The sequence below is a fragment of the Pongo abelii genome, chromosome 8, assembly GCF_028885655.2.
Source record: "Pongo abelii isolate AG06213 chromosome 8, NHGRI_mPonAbe1-v2.0_pri, whole genome shotgun sequence".
Classification (NCBI taxonomy): domain Eukaryota; kingdom Metazoa; phylum Chordata; class Mammalia; order Primates; family Hominidae; genus Pongo; species Pongo abelii.
Window position 1 is genome coordinate 5,876,818 of NC_071993.2, and position 23,324 is coordinate 5,900,141.

A 23,324-nucleotide genomic window follows, 5' to 3' on the forward strand; every position below is an offset into this window, starting at 1 on the left:
CTATAGGCATGCGTGGTGGGATATGCCTATTTTGGGAGGCTGAGGAGAAGTAACTGCTTGAGTCCAGGAGTTCAAGACCAACCTGGGCAGCATAGCAAGACCTCACTTCTACAAAAAATTTTTTAAATTGCACCATTATAGGCATGTGTATCCCTATAGTCCCAGCTACTCAGGAGGCTAAGGCAGGAGGATCGCTTGAGCCCAGGAGGTCAAGGCTACACTGAGCCGTGATCATGCCACTGCACTCCAGCCAGAGCAACAGAGTGAGACCCTGTTTCAAAAAAAATAAATACATAAAATAATAAATGTTCTGGGGCCGGGCACAGTGGCTCACACCTGTAACCCGAGCACTGTGGGAGGCCGAGGTGGGCAGATCACTTGAGGCTAGGAGTTTAAGACCAGCCTGGCCAATATGGCGAAACCCCGTCTCTACTAAAACATACAAAAATTATGGCCAGGCACAGTGGCTCACGCCTGTAATCCCAGGTCTTTGGGAGGCCAAGGCGGGCAGATCACCTGAGGTCAGGAGTTTGAGATCAGCCTGACCAACATGGAGAAACCCCGTCTCTATTAAAAATACAAAATTAGCCAGGCGTGGTGGTGCGTGCCTGTAATCCCAGTTACTCGGGAGGCTGAGACAGAAGAATTCCTTGAACCCAGGAGGCGGAGGTTGCGGTGAACGCACCATTGCACTCCAGCCTGGGCAACAAGAGCGAAACTCCGTCTCAAAAAAAAAAAAAAAAAATTAGCCGGGTGTGGTGGTGTGCGTCTGTAATCCCAGCTACTCAGGAGGATGAGGCAGGAGAATTGCTTCAACTCAGGAGACAGAGGTTGCAGTGAGCCAAAATTGTGCTACCGCGCTCTAGCCTGGGCGACAAAGGAAAAAACAGTCCTGTTTACACTGAATGAGCAGAAAACATCTGGGATACTGTCTCTGGTCTGGCTGCCAAATTATATATAGGATCTTGACTAATTAGAGAATTTCCAAGGAGTGGCCAAGAGTTCTAGACAGCATATTATATGAGAAACAACTAAGGAGACTCAGGTATTTACTTTGGGAAAAAAAAAGAATTAGAAGGTATGTAATCATTGTTAAAATATCTAAAAAGCAATATATTAATAGCTTTATATACTGTAAGAATATAGTATTTGTTGTGGTTAAGAGTGTGGGATTCTAAAGTCAGACAGACCTGGCTCCAAACCAGTTACTAGCTATACTACTTTGTGCTTTCCTTTTATACCTCAGCTTTCCCATCTGTAAAATAAAAAATAATAATAGCACCTGCATCTCACAGGGTTGCAGTGAAGAACTATGTAAAGTTAGATAATACACACAAAGTATGTAATACATATATGCCTAGCATGTAAGTGCTCAAAAAACTGAGTTCTCGTTAAAATTATAAAACAACTTGTTCTTATCCACCCATCTCTTGAACTTTGCCACCTCTCCACCTTTCCTTACCCCATTCCTTCATTCTGCCTAGAATTTTCTTGCCTGCAACTCAAGATTTCAAAATCCTTTCCATCAATATAAGGAGATGCTGATAAGGTAGTGATTTGGTCAAAATGCATAAAAGTGTTTACTAAAACAAGTGATTTCTACTGTACCTAAATTATACCTCAATAAACCTAGCCTTAAAAATATATACATAAGCATATGCGCTTATTCAAAAAAAAAAACAGAAGAAGGATACGCCAGAAAATGATTACCTAACAGGTCAGAAAGAATGGAAGTAGAAAAGTAAGAATGCGACCAAGACTCGAAATACACCTTTTAACTTTCAAGCTCTGTAAATGTTTTATATATCTGGAAAAATCAGAGAAAATAAATCTGCCAAAAGATAATTTCTATTAGATAAAGGAGGTAACTGAAGCTTTAATATAAATAAGAGCTCCAAGAAAGAAAATGTAAAAGAAAGAACCCATGACCTTTGTCCAAAAAAAAAAAAAAAAAAAATTCTATTTCTTATTTTTATCTAAAAAAAATTTTGAGACAGGGTCTCCCTCTGTCACTCAGGTTGGAGCGCAGTGACGCAATCACAGCTCACCGCAGCTTTGATTTCCTGGACTCAAGCGATCCTCCTGCCTCAGCCTCCACAATACCTGGGACTACAGGAATGTACCACCACATCTGGCTAATTTTCTTATTTTTCGAAGAGACAGGGTCCTGCTATGTTGCCCGGGCTGGTCTTCAACTCCTGGCCTAAATCAATCCTCCTACCACAGCCTCCCAAAGCAATGGGATTACAAGCGTGAGCCACCACACCACACCACTGTTAAAAAGGATTCTATTCAAACTCAGACTCCTACTTCTATGAAGATACTTTATTTGGATTAAATTTTCATAGTCATTTAAAAGATTTAAAATAATTTCGAACCCATGATTACACTACTAACTACCCCCAACTGAATGAGAAACTGTTCCTTCCCTTCCCCAATTATCAATCCTAACCTAGCCCTGATTCTTTGCAGTATTTTTTACTTTCTGGCTATGTCTTTAATATTTTATACCCAATATTTTCTCCCCTAATCAGAAGTAATAGAGATAGAGGAAACTGCCAAAATAATTCAAACTAGGTTTATAGATGAGAAAACTTTTCAGCACTGATGCCAAAATAATTATGAGAGAACTTATGAGCACTTTTCCTATTCTCCCAGTCTATATCTTTCCCTCTTCTAAGTTCCTAGAGCCCTCACCTACCCTTAGTTATACAAATTTATCCTTCCCCAAACTGCTCCATACAAGGACTAAAACGTCTTGAAGAACAAAAAGGTCTTTTCTGGAGTGTTTGCTATTTAAGACAAACACTGAAACAGGAAATGTTAACCAGAACTCTTTGGTGAGACAACAGAGAAAATAATGTTGGGCAGGGAATAAGATCACTCCAAGGCTGGGCGCCGTGGCTCATGCCTGTAATCCCAGCACTTTGGGAGGCCAAGGCAGGTGAAACATCTGAGGTCAGGAGTTCAAGACCAGCCTGGCCAACATGGTGAAACCCCATCTCTACTAAAAATACAAAAATTAGCCAGGCGTGTTGGTACATGCCTATAGTCCCAGCTACTCAGGAGGCTAAGGCAGGAGAATTGCTTGAACCTGGGAGGTAGAGGTTGCAGTGAGCCTCTGAGATCGCGCCATCGCACCCCAGCCTGGGTGACAGAGCGAGACTCCGTCTTTAAAAGAAAATACATATATATATATATGAATGACTCACCAGGAGTTCCTAAAATCAAAGATATTGGGAATTAGTAACAAGACCAATTAGAAGATGAGCATCATCAGAATGAGTACTTCTCCTGTTGGCACGTTGGGTAATATAGCGTAGGGTAAGCTTAGTAACATGATTAAGCATGGGGGCTCTGGAGCCACACTACCAGCATTTCAATTCCAACCCAGCTACTTATCCCAGCTACTTATTACCTATGCAATTTTAGGCCTGAGTTTCATCACCTATAAAATGGAGACCCTGTGTCATAGAGACGTTTCAGAAGTCAAATAAGAAAATGATATGGAGTGTTCAGTACATTAGCCTTTAGACACAGGAAATACTCAACAGAAAGCATAGTTATTATGAATTACTGTGAAAAGAACACTATTAACCCTAGATAAGCTCAGATCCACCAGCCACAAGGTACATGATCTATAGATGATCATTTAAACTCTAAGCTTCAGATGGGTAGGAATTTTTGAACATTTTATTCACTGATGTGTTCCCAACTGCCTAGAACAGTGTCTGGCACATGATAGACATTCAATAAATATTTGTTGACTGGGTCCTCTCTAAGACTCTTTTCCAGTATCAAATCTCATTATTCTGAGAAAATAAAACTAGTTACTAGAGAAAATAAAACTACTTACTAGATGCCAGGGCTTCTGCTTCAGTGGAAGGAACCTTGTAGATTTTTCCACCCTTATAGACAAAGCTCCCTTCAGTCACTTTAAAATCCAGATAGCGAGTTACCTCTGTATAAAGCAGCATCTTAACCAGCTGACCTAGAAAAGTCACATAATTCAAACTATAACTTAAGTCTATAAATTATAAAGAACATTTACTAATACTAACAGCTTCTAAAATTTTTTCTAACGATGTTCAATAACTCCAACAAAATAATTTTTTTTTGAGACACAGTCTCCCTCTGTTGCCCAGGCTACAGTGCAGTGGCACGATCACGAGCTCACTGCAACCTCAGCCTCCTGGGCTCATGCAGGCTTCCAGCCTGACACTCCTGAGTACCTGGCACCACTATGCCTGGCTAATTTTTTTTTGTATTGTTTTGTAGAGACAGGAGTTTTGCCGTGTTGCCCAGGCTGGTCTCAAACTCCTGAGCTCAAACAATCCACCCACCTTGGCCTCCCAAAGTGCTGGGATTATAGGCACGAGGCACCACGCCTGGCCCAAAATAATCTCCAAAGCCATATTTTAAATAGGACAACCAGAATGCATACTTTTTGCACTGCATATTACACGTTTTTGTTATTTTTTATCTTTTTTTCCTACTCAAGGTTGAATACATAGGGTTTTTTAATGTTACAACTAAAGGTTAATAATTCTATCAACCTGCTTTTGCAAAAGCAATGAAAAATTTATTAGACATATAAAGTTTGGAATTATAGTATTATTGGCCAGGCACAGGTGGCTCATACCTGTAATCCCAGCACTTTGGGAGGCCAAGGAGGGAGGATTGTTTGAGCCCAAGAGTCCGAGACCAACCCATACAACACAGTGAGACCTCATCTCTACCATAATACAAAAAAATTAGCCAGGTGTGGTGGGACACCCAGCTAATCAGGACACTGAAGTGAGAGGATCACTTGAACCTCAAAGTCAAGGCTGCAGTGAGCTATGATTGATTGCATCACGACACTCCAGCCTGGGTGACAGAGTGAAACCCCTGTCTCTAAAAAAAATTAAATAATAAAAACAAACAATAGAATATAAACTCAAGCAAGGAAAAAGGATAGCAGATGCTTTATTTCATGTGCACAAACAGACCTATAACCAAAAATTTAGTTCTTCAATGTCATCTCAGAAAAAAGTACTAATATTACAGCAATTTAAAACAATCCTTAGCCTGTAATCACAGCACTTGGGAGGCTGAGGCGAGCAGATCACTTGATGTCAAGAGTTCAAGACCAGCCTGGCCAACATGGTAAAACCCCATCTCTACTAAAAATACAAAAATTAGCTGGGCGTGGTGGCACGCATCTGTAATCCCAGCTACTCAGGAGGCTAAGGCAGGAGAATCGCTTGAACCAGAAGGTGGAGGTTGTAGTGAGCCAAGATCATGCCACTGCACTCCAGCCTGGGTGACAGAGCAAGACTCCGTCTCAAAAAAAAAAGAAAACTTAGATCCTCTAAAATAAATGTGAAAATATAATTTTAAAACCCTACAAACTAGAAAAACATTAAAATAATGCTGTTTCAAAAGGCCCAGTTATTTAAGACTGTCATAAGCATCAACAGGTAAGTCTGTGCCAAAGGCTTACAATCTTGTTATGTATTATGCCACAGCATCTTTTGTTTCTCCAGAACCAATTACTAGTAAGTCACAACCCCTTCCTTCCTTTCCTAACTTATTGACTCCAGACATCTAATGGACCATGTTACTCACCATGCTGTTTCATTCAACAAAATCCAGTTCCTCATACCCAGAATAGTACTCTGTCAAAAGTTAGTTTTGATATTAAAATTGCAATCAAAGTACTGTCATAAATTTAAGTTAGAAATTCTTTACCATTAGCCATAAGGAACTTGGGAATCAAGTCAACATTCCAGTCTCTTCCTCTCCCCATTGACTCGGGTGGTGATCCTGGTATTTTATATCTTTTGTATAACTAAAAGCAAGGAAAAACATAGCCATAATGTTAACAAAATTTAATTTTTTATTACCATATGTACGTATTTTTTATTAAGTGCTTTTAGTATAACTAAACACCACCACACTAGTAAAGTATAAGGACATTTCATCTTTTATCAGATAAAATTTTTAGCAAGGTCCAATATATATGTAAATTAATTACTAAACTCATAAATGTTAAAATTAACAAATATGGCAGAAGTAAGGTTTTTCACTAGCAGAAAAGTAAGAAAATAAAACAAGGCCAGACGCAATGGCTCATGCCTGTAATTCCAGCACTTTGTAATCCATGAGGCAGGTGGATCCCTTGAGGTCAGGAGTTTGAGACCAGCCTGACCAACATAGTGAAACCCCGTCTCTACTAAAAATACAAAAATTGGCCAAGCATGGTGGCTCACGTCTGTAATCCCAAACACTTTGGGAGGCCAAGGCGGGTGGATCAGGAGGTCAGGAGTACAAGACCAGCCAGGCCAAGATAGTGAAACCCCATCTCTACTGAAAATACAAAAATTAGCCAGGTATGGTGGCAGACGCCTGTAATCCCAGCTACTCAGGAGGCTCAGGCAGGAGAATCATTTCAACATGAGAGGCAGATGTTGCAGTGAGCCGAGATAGCACCACTGCACTCCAGCCTAGCGACAGAGTGAGACTCCGTCTCAAAAAAAAAAAAAAAAACATTAGCGGGGTGTGGTGTGTGCCTGTAATCCCAACTACTCGAGAGGCTGAGGCAGGAGAATCACATGAATGTGGGAGGTGGAGGTTGCAGTGAGCTGGGATGGCACCACTATACTCCAGCCTGAGTGAAAAAGCAAGACTCCATCTCAAGAAATAAATAAATAAAACAAGATTATGTGTCAATGACACTGTATAGTTCTCTATACAGACTGTATATGCAGAACTAGGGTGTCACTGACAAATAGCAATCATCTAAATTCATTCTCTCCCAAATAAAAAGCTATCAAAGGCTTAATTTTGCTTTTGTATTATGTAAGGAATTCAAAATAAACCTTAGATTCTTCCTAATCAGAAAAGACAATTAAAATTTGTTCCAGTTCATTTATAATTTTTGAGCTTTACTGAGGTATAACTGATACATAAAAAACTGCCTACTTCCTGCATACATTTTGGTGAGTCTAGACACAGGGTACACCCATAACATCACCATAAGGTACCAATCATATCCATCCCTCCAAAAATGTCCTTTTGCTCTTTTACGATGTTTTGTGGTAAGAATACTCAATTAATTTATAATTCACATGAATCGAAATGAAGCTCAGATTTCAAAAAGCTTATCAAGTTAGAGAACAGTCACTTGAGCTCATGAATCCTACTGCTAAGGTAGAACAGAGTAAGCAAAATTAGTAGGTATTTATTCAATAAAAATTCTGGCTGGGCGCAGTGGCTTATGCCTGTAATCCCAGCACTTTGTGAGGCCAAGGCAGGCAGATCACCTGAGACCAGGAGTTCGAGACCAGCCTGATCAACATGGTAAAACCCCACCTCTACCAGAAATACAAAAAATTAGCCGGACGTGATGGTGTACGCCTGTAGTTCCAGCTACTTGGGAGGCTGAGGCACGAGAATCGTTTGAGCCTAGGAGGTGGAGGTTGCAGTGAGCTTAAGATCGTGCCACTGCAATGCAGCCTGGGTGACAGAGAAAAACTCCATCTCAAAAAAAAAAAAAAATTCATGACTCCCTGAATACATCTGGGGAGAAAAAAAAAGAAAAGAAATCTTACTCATTGTATTGAAGATCAGCTAAGAAATATACTAGGCCAGGCACAGAGGCTCACACCTGTAATCGCAGCACTTTGGAAGGCCAAGGCAGGCAGATCACTTGAGGAGCTCGAGACCAGCATGGCCAACAAGAAGAAACCCCCATCTCAACTAAAAATACAAAAAATTAGCCAGGCATGGTGGTCCATGCCTGTAATCCCAGCTACTCAGAAGGCTGAGGCATGAAAATCACTTGAACCCAAGAGATGGAGGTTGCAGTAAGCCGAGACTGCACCACTACACTCCAGCTTGGACAACAGAGCAAGACTGTCTCAAAAAAATAAAATAAAAATAAAATAAAACAAAATTAAGAAAACAACTGTGAGATTTGTAGATTAAGAAAATAAAGAGGTGCCCACGCGTGGTGGCTCTCACCTATAATCCCAACACTTTGGGAGGCCAAGGTAGGAGGATCACTTGAGGTCAGGAGTTTGAGACCAGCCTGGGCAACACAGAGAGACCCCATCTCTACAAATAATAAAATAAGCCAGGCAGGTGGTATGCATCTTTAGCCCCGCTACCTAGGAGGCTGATACAGGAGGATCGCTTGAGCCCAGGAGTTCAAGGCTACAGCAAGCTGTGATCACACTGCTGCACTTCAGCCTGGGCAACAGGGCAAGACCCTGTCTCTTAAAAACAAACAACAACAACAAAGAATAAAGCGCTCAGGAGTGGTGGCTCATGCCTGTAATCCCAGCAGTTTGGGAGGACAAGGCAGACAGATCATATGAGGTCAGGGGTTCCAGACCAGCCTGGCCATCATGGTGGAACCCCATCTCTACTAAAAATACAAAAATTAGCCAGGCATGGTGGTGCACGCCTTTAATCCCAGCTACTTGGGAGGCTGAGGCAGGAGAATCACCTGAACCCAGAAGGTGGAAGCCATAGGGAGCCGAGACTGTGCCACTGCACTCCAGCCTGGGCGGCAGAGCGAGATTCTGTCTCCAAAAAAATAAATAAATAAGAGAATAAAGAGAAAATTATACCAAATACAAACAGCTACATGAGAGATTACTGGGATCACTGGGAAATTTGAATATGGTTCTGGATATGATATAATGGTATTATGCTTATGCAGGAGAATGTTATTCTTAGCAGATGCATGCTGAAATATTTTCCCAAGCCTCACGATGTCTTATCACTTTCAATGGATCAAAACCAGTAACAAAAAAAGAGACATGAAAAAAATACAGCAAACTTTAACTGCTGAACTCCGATGGAAGATTTTTTTATATATCGTATTATTCTTTAAACTTTTCGGTATTACTGAATATAGAAAAAAATCCTTTTCTGTAAGTATTGTCTAATAAGTCACCGATTAAATAAAAGTCATTGATGATATCTATCTCCCATAAAACACAGTACAGGTCATATCCATATATGTAGGTGTTCAACAAACCTCACGCAGAAAAACAATCAATATATAAAACACACTGTGGAAATGCTATGTGTCCATGTTCAAAAAAAGTAGGAAACAGGGCAGTATAGCAAAAGGAACTAAGCTTTGTAGTCATGTAACTTGGGTTTACAACCCATCTCAGATTTTAACCCCACAGAGACTATGTTAAATGGAGATTTAAAAAAAAAAAAAAATCTTTGAGGGACTGAGAGAATAAATAAAACCATGAGGAAAGCACTGGACTTGCGCTGGCACATCAGACGATCCTCTACCCTCCCTTCCTAGACTAGACTCTGTTAACGCTAAGAGATAACTGCTCCACGTAGCAACAAAAGTCAAAATGTAAATTTCTATGACCTTCAAACCAGAAGCTCCTGAAAAACAGTGCTCCAGATATTCTATTTAATAAAACAAAATTAAGACCATCTCTAAGGAATAAGGTAGAGATTCACAAGTGAAATACTCACAAAGTGTGAAAGGCGTATGAAATTTGACTAACACTTACATCTTCCAGTGGTGTTATAGATGCACTCTCTCCTCCATAGTAAGGATTTCGATCCATATGAAGAACTTTCTTGCCATTCACTGACATTATACCTGACAGGATACATTCCTATAGAAAAAGCATAGTACCTTGAAAAGAAAGTTCTACAGCATATTTAAAACAGATCTTTTTTTTTCAAGCCCGCCATTACACATTCTCTTAGTGATTACACTTATATTCATGCAACATGACATAATTTATGAAGAAAGCCCTTACGAAACCAGGGGTCCAGGTGTGGTCTGTGGGCCCCTGTGCATCCCAAGATTAAAACTGTTTCATAATAACACTAAGACATTAGTCACCTTTTATTTTTATTTTTATTTTTTGAGATAGAGTTTCACTCTTGTTGCCCAGGCAGGAGTGCAATGGTGCCATCTCGGCTCACTGCAACCTCCGCCTCTGGGATTCAAGCAGTTCTCCTGCCTCAGCCTCTTGAGTAGGTGGGATTACAGGTGCCCGCCACCACGCCTGGCTAATTTTTTGTATTTTTAGCAGAGACAGGGTTTCACCATGTTAGCCAGGCTGGTCTTGAACTCCTGACCTCAGGTGATCTTCCCGCCTCAGCCTCCCAAAGTGCTGGGATTACAGGCGTGAGCCATCGTGCCCGGCCTAGTCACCTTTTCAAACAGTGTTGACACTTCCACTGATGATGTGAAATCAATGGTGGATAAAACAGGGCTCTAAACTATACTAGTCATCATTACATTCTTCATTGCCAGGCATTCATTTAAGGTTGTCCTTGATAGGGTGGGTACAGTGGCTCACGCCTATAATCCCAGCACTTTGGGAAGCCAGGGGAGGTGGATCACCTGAGGTCAGGAGAGCAAGACCAGCCTGACCAACATGGAGAAACCCCATCTCTAGTAAAAATACAAAATTAGCTGGGCATGGTGGCATATGCCTGTAATCCCAGCTATTCAAGAGGCCAAGGCAGTTGAATTGCTTGAACCTGGGAGGCAGAGGTTGTGGTGAACCAAGATCATAACATTGCACTCCGGCCTGGGCAACAAGAGCTAAACTCCATCTCAAGAAAAAAAAAAAAGCGATGTCCTTGATAAAAGCATTAAAAAGTAACTTTATTGGCCAGGCATGGTGGCTCACACCTGCGATCCCAGCACTTTGGGTGGCCGAGGTGGGTGTATCGCTTGAGCCCAGGAGTTTCAGACCAGCTTGGGCAACATGGTGAAACCCTGTCTCTACTAAATACACAAAAATTAGCAGCGCATGGTGGTGCACGCCTGTAATTCCAGCAACTCAGGAGGCTGAGGCAGAATTGCCTGAATCCAGGAGGCAGAGGTTGCTGTGAGCTGAGACCACGCCACTGCACTCCAGCCTGGGTGACAGAGCAAGACTGAGCAGCAAAAAAAATTAACTTTATTAAACATACACCCTTCAATAGTCATCTTTTAAACATTGTGTGTGACAAAATGGGAAGAATACATACAGCACTTCGGCTCAGGGAAAACCTGTGCCACTGATCTGTAAGCTGAACTAGCCACTTTTTTTATGAATAATCATTTTTATTTGAAAGAACTGACCAACAAACTATGATTATTCAGATTTAGGTATTTGACATTTTCTCAAAGAAAACCTAAAGGAAAATAACTGACACGTGCTGCCAATAAGTCAAATTTTAAATGAAAAATTAGAATTACGGAAAACTTGGCCAGGCGCGGCTGCTCACGCCTGTAATCCCAGCACTTTGAGAGGCCAAGGCGGGTGGATCACGAGGTCAGGAGATTGAGACCATCCCGGCCAGCATGGTGAAACCCCATCACTACTAAAAATACAAAACTTAGCTGGGCATGGTGGCACATACCTGTAATCCCAGCTACTCGGGAGGCTGAGGCAGGAGAATCGCTTGAACCAGGGAATTGGAGGTTGCAGTGAGCCGAGATCGCACCACTGCACTCCAGCCTGGTGTCAGAGCAAGACTCCATCTCAAAAAAAAAAAAGTATGGAAAACTTACAACTACCACCATGGGCATACATCAGGTTCCCCAATACATGAAGAACTGTTCTAACATTATCAGTGACAATACTAACAAATATGATTTTTTGATAATGTAAAATGAAACATGTCAACATTGAGAAGACCCGCTTTACTCAGAGTAAACCTTGTTTTCCAAATAACGGGTGAATGAAATTACAAAATCACACAGGAGGAAAAAAGAGGAATTTAAAGTGCAAGCTAGATCACTGGGTGTTAATATATCAGAATATAAAACATTCATTAATGTGGCTTCAGATTTCATAATGCAATCCCTTAAAAACTACCACTTGTGCTTTTGTGTAAACCAAATGATATCTACAATAACCTGAAAGGCTATTTAATTACTCCTCCGTTTTCCAACTACATATCTGTGTGAAACCTGTTTTCATATACTTCAGCCTAGACAATATATCGCAACAGAATTGAACACAGAAGCATGTATGTGAATTCAGTTTTATTAAGCCAGACATTCAAGGATTTGCAGAAAACGTGAAATACTGATAGTCTTCTCACAATTTTGTTTTAGAAAATATACTCAGGCAGATGGTTTAAGCCCAGGAGTTGGATGGAGACCAGTCTGGGCAACAGGGCAAAACCCTATCTCTGCAAAAAAATACAAAAGTTAGCTGGGTGTGGTGGTGAGCACCTGTAGTCCCTGCTACTCAAGAGGCTGAGAGGTGGGAGGATTACTTGAACCCCCGAGGGCAAAGGTGCAGTGAGCCGTGATAAGGCCACTGCACTTCAGCCTGGGTGACAAAGTAAGATCCTATCTCAATAACAAAAAAAAGTACATATACAGTTAAAATTGTTATACATGTTAACATGTAATAGGTTTATTATTTGTTCGTGATTTATTTACTCCTCCATTTTTAATATGATAAATATCAATAGCTACAACCTTTATAAACAAAAGCTCAAGGTCCTGAATTTTTTAGAACGTGAACAGATCCTGAGACTAAAAAGTTTGAAAACTAGAGCCCTAAGCAAAGCATATAGGACAACCACCAATAAATTGACAATCAACCGAAAAGTATAAATGACCACTCTCAGGAAAAAGATAAAGCAAGCATGAATACACTAAGACAAACCAAATTAAGAAGAGGGAAAAAATTAATACAATTAATGTGAAGAAACACAGGGATGGGGCATATAATCACTCAAAAAGGGTTTTGGTGATCAGTGCTTTATTTCTTAAAGAGACAAAGGAAATTCCATGTATCTTTATAAATCTTTAATATTTCTCAAATTTATCCAAAGGACCCTAGATGTCAAAGAACAATCTTATTCTCTACAAGTCTATTTGACTTTGAAACTCGTATTTTTAAAATTCACACAAATTTCAAGTTTTCTTCCATAATGTATCTATTCATTTAGTATTTTTAAATGTCTTAAATTACTTACCATGAGGTTCCAATTTCACTATAGGAGTGTGAATCATTTTTTCTTTTTTTTTTTTTTTATTGAGATAGGAGTCTCACCCTGTCGCCCAGACTGGAGTGCAGTGGTGCGATCTTGGCTCACTGCAACCTTCGCCTCCCAGGTTCAAGCTATTCTCCTGCCTCAGCCTCCTGAGTAGCTGGGATTATAGGCATGCACCATCACGCCTGGCTAATTTTTGTATTTTTAGTAGAGATGGGGTTTCACCATGTTGGCCAGGTTGGTCTTGAACTCCTGGCCTCAAGTGATCTGCCCACCTTGGCCTCCCAAAGTGCTGGGATTACAGGCATGAACCACTACGCCCAGCCTGAATCATTCTTTCTTTAGCTCAAGAAACAAAACATTCTGAGCACTCCAGAAGGCCCTCATGCCCTATTCCAATCATAACCACCACCATCCCCCAGCACTCTCATAATCTCTAATAGCAAAGATTTGTTCTGCCCGCTTCTGAACTCTAAAAATGTAATCACGTGTATTAACTTTCTGCGTCTGACATTATGCAACATGTTTCAAGATTCTTTCATGTTTTGTGGGTGGTCTATTTATGCTCATTGCTATAGAGCAAAGTTCCCCAGAGATGAGACAAATCCAGCCTGAAAGCTATTTCTGTTAAGTTTTATTGGTAAATACCCGTATCTGTTCATGTACATACTGTTTATGGCTGTTTTCCTAGTACCACAACAGAGTTGGGCAGCTGTGAGAGAGACCAGAAAATCTATATAACCTAAAATATTTACTATCTGGAGCTTTTCTTTTCTTTTTTTTTTTTTAAAGACAGAGTTTCTCTCTTGTTGCCCAGGCTGGAGTGCAATGGCACGATCTCAGCTCACCACAACCTCCGCCTCCTGGGTTCAAGCGATTCTCCTCCCTCAGCCTCCCAAGTAGCTGGGACTACAGGTGTGCACCACCACGCCCAGCTAATTTTTGTATTTTTAGTACAGATGGGGTTTCATCATCTTGGACAGGCTGGTCTCAAACTCCTGACCTCATGATCCACCTGCGTCGGCCTCCCAAAGTACTGTGATTACAGGCGTGAACCATGGTGCCTGGCTACTATCTGGAGCTTTTCAGAGTGTATGGCTAACCCTGCAAGCAGGGCATCTCAGTGTGGTTCCTGACTTGGCATCACCTGCCAACTTGTTAGAAATGTAAATTCTACGCAGATTTCCAAACTTCAGGTTGTATCCACATCACCTGCAAGGCTTGAAAAAACAGACTGCTAGGCCCCATCTACAGAGCTTCTGAGTTAGTAGGTCTGAGGTTGGATCTGAGAATTTGCTCTTTAAAAAAAAAAAAAAGTTGGCAGGGAGCAGACAGGGTCTCACTCCGTTGCCCAGCCTGGAGTGCAGTGGTGTGATCATGGCTCACTGTAGCCTCAACCTCCAGGCTCAAGAGATCCTCCAACCTCAGCCTCCTGAGAAGCTGGGACTACAGACATGTGCCACCACGCCTGCCTAATTTTTTAATTTTTTGTAGCAACAGGGATCTCACTATGTTGCCCAGCCTTGGGCTTGCAAAGCAAGGTTTGCTCAAGCAATCCTCCTGCCTTGTCCTCCCAAAGTGCTGGGATTACAGGTGTCAGCCACCACTGATGCAGATGAGGTGATACTGATGATGCTGGTCCAGGACCAATTTCAAGAATTACTAAAGCTGTGTTTGCAAATTTTATTATACATAAGAATAACCTGGAGATCCTGTTAAACTGTAGATTCTGATTCTGTGTAATATCCGAGTTGGGGCCCCTAAACTTCTCCATTTCTGGCAAATTCTCAGGTGTTACAGATGCAGCTGATCTATGCAGCACACGTTGGGTAACACAGCTGTAGATGATTCCACTGAATGACTATACCACAATTTACTTCTCCATTTTACTCCTGGTGGATATTTGGATAGTTTCCAGTTTTTCACTATTACAAATAATGCTCTATGAACATTCTCACATGTGTCTTCTAAGTGTACATTTCTGTTATATATCAAGAAGAGTATAAATACATTCAACTTCAACAGATATTACCAAACAGCTTTCCAAAAACGGTTGTACCAATTTACACTTTTGTCCGCAGTGAAAGTCCCCACTGTTTCAAATCCTTGACCACTTACACTGTTGTCTTTTTAATTTTAGCCATTCTAGTTAAGAAGTGATTTAATTTGCATTTCCTGAGGACAAATAAGGTTGAACACTTTTTAAATAGTTGATTAATGATTAGGGACCGGGCATGGTGCCTATAATCTCAGCCCTTTGGGAGGCCAAGGTGGGAGAATCGCTTAAGCCCAAGAGTTCAACACCAGCCCAGGCAACACAGTGAGACCCCCATCTCTACAAAAGAAAATTTAAAAAAAAAACAACAACAAAAAAAAAAACAGTTTACTGATGATCAAGCTAAGTGATAAGGCACTTATGATAAGTGCCTATTCAAAATTTTTCCCCATTTTTTAAATGGGCTTTTTCTCGCTGCTTTATAAAAGTACTTTATACACTATATATAAATCCTTTATTAGTTACAGGTACTGCAATTATCTTCTTCCATTCTATGGCCTGCCTTTTCACTTTCTTCATTATGTCTTCATAAAAGGAAATGAAGGTATTTTACAACTACAAAAATCAACCCTAATACTGACTAAAACAATTTACTTTTGGGGGGTGGGGGAAGAAAACAACCTAAAGCAGCACCAACATACAGTTCCACATATGAAAATAAAATATTTACTATCTTAAAAATAAGTTATGACACAGCAGAGGAAGAACAGTTACATTCTCAGCTGACAAAAGTAGACTGCAGGGTTCAACTTTTGAAAGCAAAATCTCAGCAAGCAAATTAGAGTGCTGCACAGCTTCTATATATATAACCTTTCACACTAAGCATGACCCACTGGACTATGGCCGTAAAGCAAGCACTGAGGCCTAAAATAAAGGGCCCAGTAATTTAAAGATGTGGCCGAATCCAAAGAGCTGACAGCAACTACCTTCAAAGGCACCACTTAGAGCCAATATGACAAGAGCTAACTAAAGCTAATAAAAAATCTGCAGGCCCACTGGTTCCTCTATACCCAACTATTACAAAAGACTGCTTCCACACTGCTAAAAGAATATATAATAGCACAAACATAATAAACTTTGTTTTAAAACATGGGTGAAGTCATTAATTCATTGATACAATTTATCAGTCATATCTGGGCACAGAGTATATATTAATGATCCTAAAATTTTAATATTTTTCCAAAATTACCAGCTCAAAATTAAATTCTACTACAACCTATCTGGTAAATACACAATGTTCACAAACAAAGCACATTAAAGCCATAAAAACTAAGCTTCTCTTTTTCACACTAGAAAAGCTGGTCCATCTATCATGTACGTCAAGTATACTGCTAACTTTAACCAGGAAACTTGTATGTGAATGAATATTCACCAACATATGAGTTGTAAATGTAACAGGTAAGAGTACCCACTGTAACTTCAAACTCACCTACAAATGACCTAAGCAGGATAAGTATACATATTCACGTCCAAAATCACTAAGACTATAAAACCATCTTCAGAATCCAAGTTCTGTATGACACTAGCATCTGCCACCCACCTGGCACTTGATGTTCTCCTACATAAAAAGAGGTAACCAGCCAAAATGATTTTTAATATTTAATTGCACCAAAGTGCTAGTATGTGTAGATATGTGGATGTGGAGCTGGGGGACAGAACCATCAGCGATACTGATGTTCTCTTCCTTCAGCACCCTACACATAACACCAGAGTTGCAATAATCAAAAACAGAATAACTCATTTGGACAACACCCAAACATATTAGACAAAGCACCTGAAGAGGCTGAATGGAATTTCTATATATGAATTGTTACACCTAAATGGTGTTTCCATGGCCAGTAACAATAGTATGCTGAAAAATTAATGCCCACCCCCCAACCCCAATTACAGAGCAATTTAGACTTGGAAGGGAATAGAACCAAAATTTATTAATATTTTGATACACCTTCCTAGTGACAAACTAAACTCTATACTCTGGCTGGGCAAGGTGGCTCACGCCTGTAATCCTAACACTCTGGGAGGACAAGGCAGGAGAACTGCTTGAGCCCAGGAGTTTGAGACCAGCCTGGACAACATGGCAAAACTCCATTTCTACAAAAAATACCCAAACTGCATGCCTCCTGTAGTTCCAGCTAACTTGGGAAGCTGAAGTGGGAGGATTGTTTGAGCCTGGAAGGTTGAGGCTACAGTGAGCTGTGATCACACAACTGCACTCCAGCCTGGGTGAGAGACTGAGACCCTGTCTCAAAAACAAACAAACAAAAAATCCTCTACACCCTATCAAATCCTACCGCATTTTACAGTTCTGCTATGGGCTGGGTGCGGTGGCTCTCACCTGTAATCCCAGCACTTTGGGAGGCTGAGGCAGGCAGATCACCTGAGGTCAGGAGTTCAAAACCAGCCTGGCCAACATGGTGAAGCCCCATCGCTACTAAACATACAAAAAAATTAGCCAGGCGTGGTGGTGAGCACCTGTAATCCCAACCACTTAGGAGCCTGAGGCAGGAGAATTACTTGAACCGGGGAGGCAGAGGTTGTAGTGAGCTGAGATTGAACCACTGCACTCCAGCCTGGGTAACAGAGAGCTCTGTCTCAGAAATAAAAAGTATTGTTGTTATGAAAAAAAAAAAAAAAAACAAAACTACAAATACATACACACACACACAAATATGATCAGGAGTACAAAGTATCTAATAACTAATATTAAAGTGCCTTTTCAAAACTACTTACCTAGAAACATGAGAAATTAACCAGAAAACTTTAAATCAGTTCATTTCAATGGCATATATCTTACAGCAACATAATAAAAATGGCTGTTTTATGGAGAATGTTTCTTTAAATGACTCTGCCCCTCTAATGCATCTCATTAAAAACTGTCAGCCAGGCGCGTTGGCTCACGCCTATAATCCCAGCACTTTGGGAGGCCTAGGCGGGTGGATCACCTGAGGTCAGGAGTTCGAGACCAGCATGATCAATATGGCAAAACCCCGTCTCTACTAAAAATACAAATATTAGCTGGGCATGGTGGCGGGCACCTGTAATCCCAGCTACTGGGGAGGCTGAGACAGGAGAACTGCTTGAACCTGGGAAGCAGAGGTTGCGGTGAGCCGAGATCACATCACTGTACTCCAGCCTGGGCAAAAGAGCGAGACTCCATCTCAAAAAAAAAAAAAACACTGTCAAAAGACACCTTCTCTTGAAATGTGGCTAATTATATCACTCTCCTGCTCAAAGTCCTCTCTCACTGTCTTGAAGATAATTTTCACATTTCTTAGCCTAGAATCTCTCTCCAAACCTTCTGTTTCAAGCAAAACAAACCACTCCCCATTCCCTACATACATCCTTGACTTAGCATTGACTTACACTGACTGCTCTCTGCCTAAAAAATCATTCCTCCATTCAAAGCTTGCCAATTTTTTTTTAAAGCGAGCTAAATATCTCCTTCTTTACGAAGGTTTTCCTGATTCCCTGTCCGAACTCATATAAGTGCACCTCTTAGGGGACTTAATGCTTTCTCATACTAATTCTTATTAGTTACTCTCCAACACGAGAACAAGCTACTTATAGACAGGTTCTGTGTTTACCTTTTTACTGCCCATAACTGATCACAATAGTCACTGGGTTTAAATAACTGAAACTGAAACTATTACTCCAGTAACAGTCTCCAATCAGGTACCATGAGAGGGAAGACAGAGGTAATTGCAGTGTATCATGCATGTGAACATCTACCAGTGGTCTTTAAAACCCAATGTCACACTATTGTCATCTCTACATGCTAAAATATGTCTAATTTCACTTGTATTTTCTTTTGGCCAGGATGCTTAACGCTGGTTTAAACTGCCTACAACACAGCTCCCAAGTGTAACAGCATTTGCAAATATTGATCCTATGCTCACTACTGTAGTGAATAGAAAGTCCTTTGTCTACAGAACTCTAACACAGCTATAAGCAAGAACTCTCAAAGAGCAAATCAAAGATTAAGCAAATCCAAGAGGCAATCTGAATTATAGTTCAGAATTTTAAAATCAAGTACAAAACCTTCTCTGAATCTGAAATCACAAAATTTTGATAAAGAGAAATGAGGAAAAGTATCTGGGATGTAAAGCAAGTTTTTAAACACATGATGCTGAGAATCATCTGGTATACATCACTGAAGTATATATTTCTATTCATAAATCCTTACTGTGTAGAACAAAACAAAAAATGGGAAGAAAAAACCTGTGGGAAGCACAAACAGCTGTGGAACTAGTTACTCTTATTTTTTTAATCTACTATGTCTAACAAGACTCATGAATTTATTTCCAAGTCCATAGTGAACTATGTGCAAATTATGTGGTGAGAGGCTGCCTACACATGCTGAAAGCAGAGAAAAGTAAATGTTGCCAGCCTAACAGTAAAGTAAGATAGAGGGAAAAAATATGAAGAGTAAACTGAAGAGCTCAAAAAGCAGAGCAGCCTGAGAGTAAAGGGGGCAAAACTTCCTACAAAGCTGGCGGGGTCTTCATGGCTTCACCATGTTAGAGCATAACACAAAAATTAATCTTCACTATGTGAAATCTTAGTTATCAAGTAAATTATGTTTCTTAGTTTGTTAAAGAAGTTGTGACAGCATTTAGGCATTATGCAAAAGCTGTGCTCTTTAGAGATAACCTTTAGTTTCTTAGAAAATTCAATTGTGTGGAATATTCCATTTCTTTCACACACAGAATGAAGATTTTACTCCTTTATACCAAATCGTTTTGTATCTTCTTGATTAAAATTACTATCAATATTTGTGATTATGAGCTTAGACTTAACAACTCATACAAACAATGGCAGCACTAGCAACGCAGCAACTCCAGCACTTCCTTACACTTCTTTAAAAGTAGCAAGTTCCTAGCACTGAAAGTACTTGCCTTTTTTTAGGTTCTTAAGTCTCAGGCACTAAATATAAAGTAAATTTTAAGAAAATTAATAAACTCCAGACATTCAAAAGTTAATTGAGTGCTAACTTTGGTTTTCTCTTCTTCTAATTTTTAATCATCTAATTCCTGGTAACACTAAAAATAAGGATATATGATTTCTCATTATCAAAATCATCCTGTCATCCCTACTCCTATCAATGATGGTAATAATGTGATTGTCCTGAATTGATATAATTATCAAAGAACATCTCAGAAAACTTAGGAAGGCTCACAGAGATTAAAGTTATCACAGCTACAAAATGACAGCAGAAACAGGTCTGATTTCTAGTTAAGTATGCATCTACCATTCATCAAAGAGTTCACAATCCAAATGACAATTTAAACAAAGTGCATTATCTTAACTTGTTATATAAAAAGACTGTTTCACCATCTTTGATACAAAGTGACGTGAACGAGGCTTGTGGAAGCCTGCATGATGGTGGATTTGCACTCACTCGTCCATACTCAACTGACCTCAATTGTGAGCAAATCTGAAAGACCAGCAACAACCATAGAAAAACGGTGGAACCAACCGGCTCTTAAAACACGCTGGCAGCAACACTACCCATTCCAACGGGCAAAATCCACCACAAACTACTAAGCTCAGCTTGGAATCCCAATTAGGCACTTAAAAAAAAATAAAACACAAAACGTGCAGCGGGTAGGGCCTATTCATTAAGGCATCCAACAGTCTTCCAGCTTTTCAAAGACAGACACAGGATTATTCCTGGATTGGTCAAACATAACAAAGTATTCAGAATAAATATTCTCTAATAATTGCATGTAACTATAAACAGAAAAATGACAGACCAGAAAAACACCATTCTAATTCTTCACAAACCTTTCCTAAAAAATTAGCCAAATAAAAGTTCGAAGGTTTTCTCTTGCCTAGAGACATCTAAAAGTTTTATTTTGGGATGTTACCTGTAAAAAAAAAAAAAATTAGTTTGATCCTGAGAGATTATAATAAATTTCAAAAAATTTGAAGTGGAAGTCTACATTAAATGACTCAGGAATTTGAAGTCAGAGTACATAGGATACACAAGATTTACATCAGTATTCATCTTAATTATGATCAAGCACCCCAAGGTTAGAATTTCAAATTTCCCCAAAAATTGATAGTTAAAATGGTTTTCTCCAAAGTGAATTCTTTTGCAAGATGAACAGTCTTCATTTTAAAAAAAAAAAAAAAAAAAAACAGAAAAAGTACAAACTACAGAACCTGCCTGCATTATCTACAGATTACCTAAAGTTCCTTTAGGAACAGATAACCAGGAAAATCAATATACCATGATATTAGGTACACTTTGCATTCATATATTACAATGCATTCTTCATGTTGTTATTATCTTCCAACTCCCTGAAGAAAGCTTCGGAGTACAGAGAACTTGGCCTTTAGCAATCCATCACCAGTCCAATTCTTAGGGGAAAACAGTCCAGAAGAGACAAAGGAGGCAGGCAACCCACCAAACAAAAGGAAAAGGCGGCGAAGATCAGGTGCGAAAGCATTTGATAGACAAGTTTTGAAAAAACTCAATTCCAATTCTACAGATGCTCAGTAAGTGAGAAGGCAGGGTGGCTAAAAGGATTCAACAATACTTCTTATTAGCAGTGGGGGAAAAGGATTAAAAGACTAATTTCCGCGTTTTCTCCAAAAATGTAAGTTAATCAAGCCCTAGCAGTTCCGAAGCAGTGATTATCCAAGACTTGTCAGGAAACCCCGTACTCGGCTTTGGCAGCCAGACTGACCCGGGGCAGCGGCCGAGGCGGAATAGGAAATGCAACCGCGAGGCCTGCACCGTCTCCTCCGCGTCGGGTGCTGGTTTCCAACCGGGAGAGGTCACCGGCCCAAACCGGGGAGCGGGAGCCTCGGCCCGGGCAGTCTTCTCCCTCCCCTCTGCTTCCGCTGGGGGCAAACGCAGAGGCCGGGCTCCGCCGTTACCCCGCCCCGAGCCTCGCGGCCCGCATCTCCATTTCCCCGCCTGCCCCTCACACTGGGAGCCGCCCGCTCGCCCCGGGACGCGGGGCGCCCCCGAAACTGCCCGCGCCCCCAGCCACGACTCCCGTCCCGAAAACTACAGCTGACGGCAGAACGAGACCCCCGAGAAGCTGCGACCCGCGGGCTGTGTAGGAGCCGGGGGTGCGCCCGCCCCGGCTGCTCAGCCCCGGCCCCTCAGTCCCGGCGCCCACCGTCAGGCCGGTGCCCAGCACGATCACGTCGTACTCCTCATTCATGGCGGGGTAGGCGCGGACGCAGGACCCGAGCAAGGAAAAGGCGCAGGGGCTCCGTGACCACCCTACGAGGCTGGGAGGCGCTTTCGGCGCGAAGGAAAGTGGAAGCGAAAGGAGAGGAAAATGGAGCTGGCGACAAGGCGAGACCGGCCGCCACCTCAGACGGGAAGAGAAGAACCGGGCGGGGAGAGGAGGGGAGGGGGCGGGGAGGGGAGGGCTGTGACTGAGCCTCCGCAGCCGGGGCGGGGCCTGCAGGCGCCGGGAGGGCCGCCAATCAGGCGCTCCCGGCACTCTAATTGGCTACATCGCCGTCGCTCGCACAATTTTTTTTACTTCCCCGCCTCTCGCGAGAGGAAAAGGGCGGGGCATCGCCATTTTGGTTTCCGGTTCCCCTTGCGGCCTCTGCCACGGTGGTCCGGGAGGCGGCGCGCGGGCCGGGGTGGAGGTGCACGGGGCCGCGGGCGGGGACTGCTGGCCACCACAGTTCTGACTCCCGCCGTCGGGGCGGGAGCTCGCTCGGTCCAAGGTCCCAGAGCCGGATCGCCGCCCTTGGACTTTGAGCGGGCGCGTGCGGCGGCCACGTGGGCGAGGAACGCGGGCCGGGCCGCCTCTCGGGGGTGGCGGCCTTGGTTCTTCCCGCGGGGCTCGGCTCGCCGGGGCCCGGAGCCCGCCGGGAAGAGTTCGGAAATCACACGTGTCCTGTTTCCCGCTCTGTGCCCTCCTTGTTTGGTGCGTTGCCGGTGGGCGCTTTAGGAAATTGGTAGGAGGAAAAGTGGCTTCTTTTGAAAAAGTAACCCTTAACAGAGATGAAAGTGAAGGCCAGGTTTCATTGGAAAGCCGATCTGCACCTACCGAGGGCTGTAACTTAAAGCCGCTGTAAACGTGGTAGCTGATCCTGGTATGCAAAGGTTTAGGCCCTAAGCTTAGAAACTGTTCCTTGCTTGCCTTCTACCCCCCTCCTCTTTTTCTAGAATTCTCTTAGGAATCTCTAGCTTCATTGAGGACACAGGTGTAAGCAGAAGCTGTGTTCTCAGCTCCAAGAGGCAGATGCCACGAAAGCCTAAGCAGGTGAATTTCGTAAAGGCGTTGACAGTTGGAAAACCTGT

General features: G+C 41.7%; 1 protein-coding gene across 2 annotated transcripts in view; it reads right to left on the reverse strand.

Annotated features, from left to right (window-relative positions):
* Positions 1-22,438, reverse strand: part of GDI2 (GDP dissociation inhibitor 2) — a 48,221-nt gene extending 25,783 nt beyond the window's left edge. Inside the window, 4 exon segments of one of the 2 annotated variants that reach the window (NM_001131829.2) lie at positions 3,857-3,991; positions 5,734-5,833; positions 9,537-9,644; positions 22,177-22,401. In NM_001131829.2, coding sequence (NP_001125301.1) covers positions 3,857-3,991; positions 5,734-5,833; positions 9,537-9,644; positions 22,177-22,221 — 388 coding nt within the window. In that variant the 5' untranslated portion in view covers positions 22,222-22,401. 2 annotated transcript variants of the gene reach the window in all.
* Between the last annotated feature and the right edge of the window lie 886 nt (positions 22,439-23,324).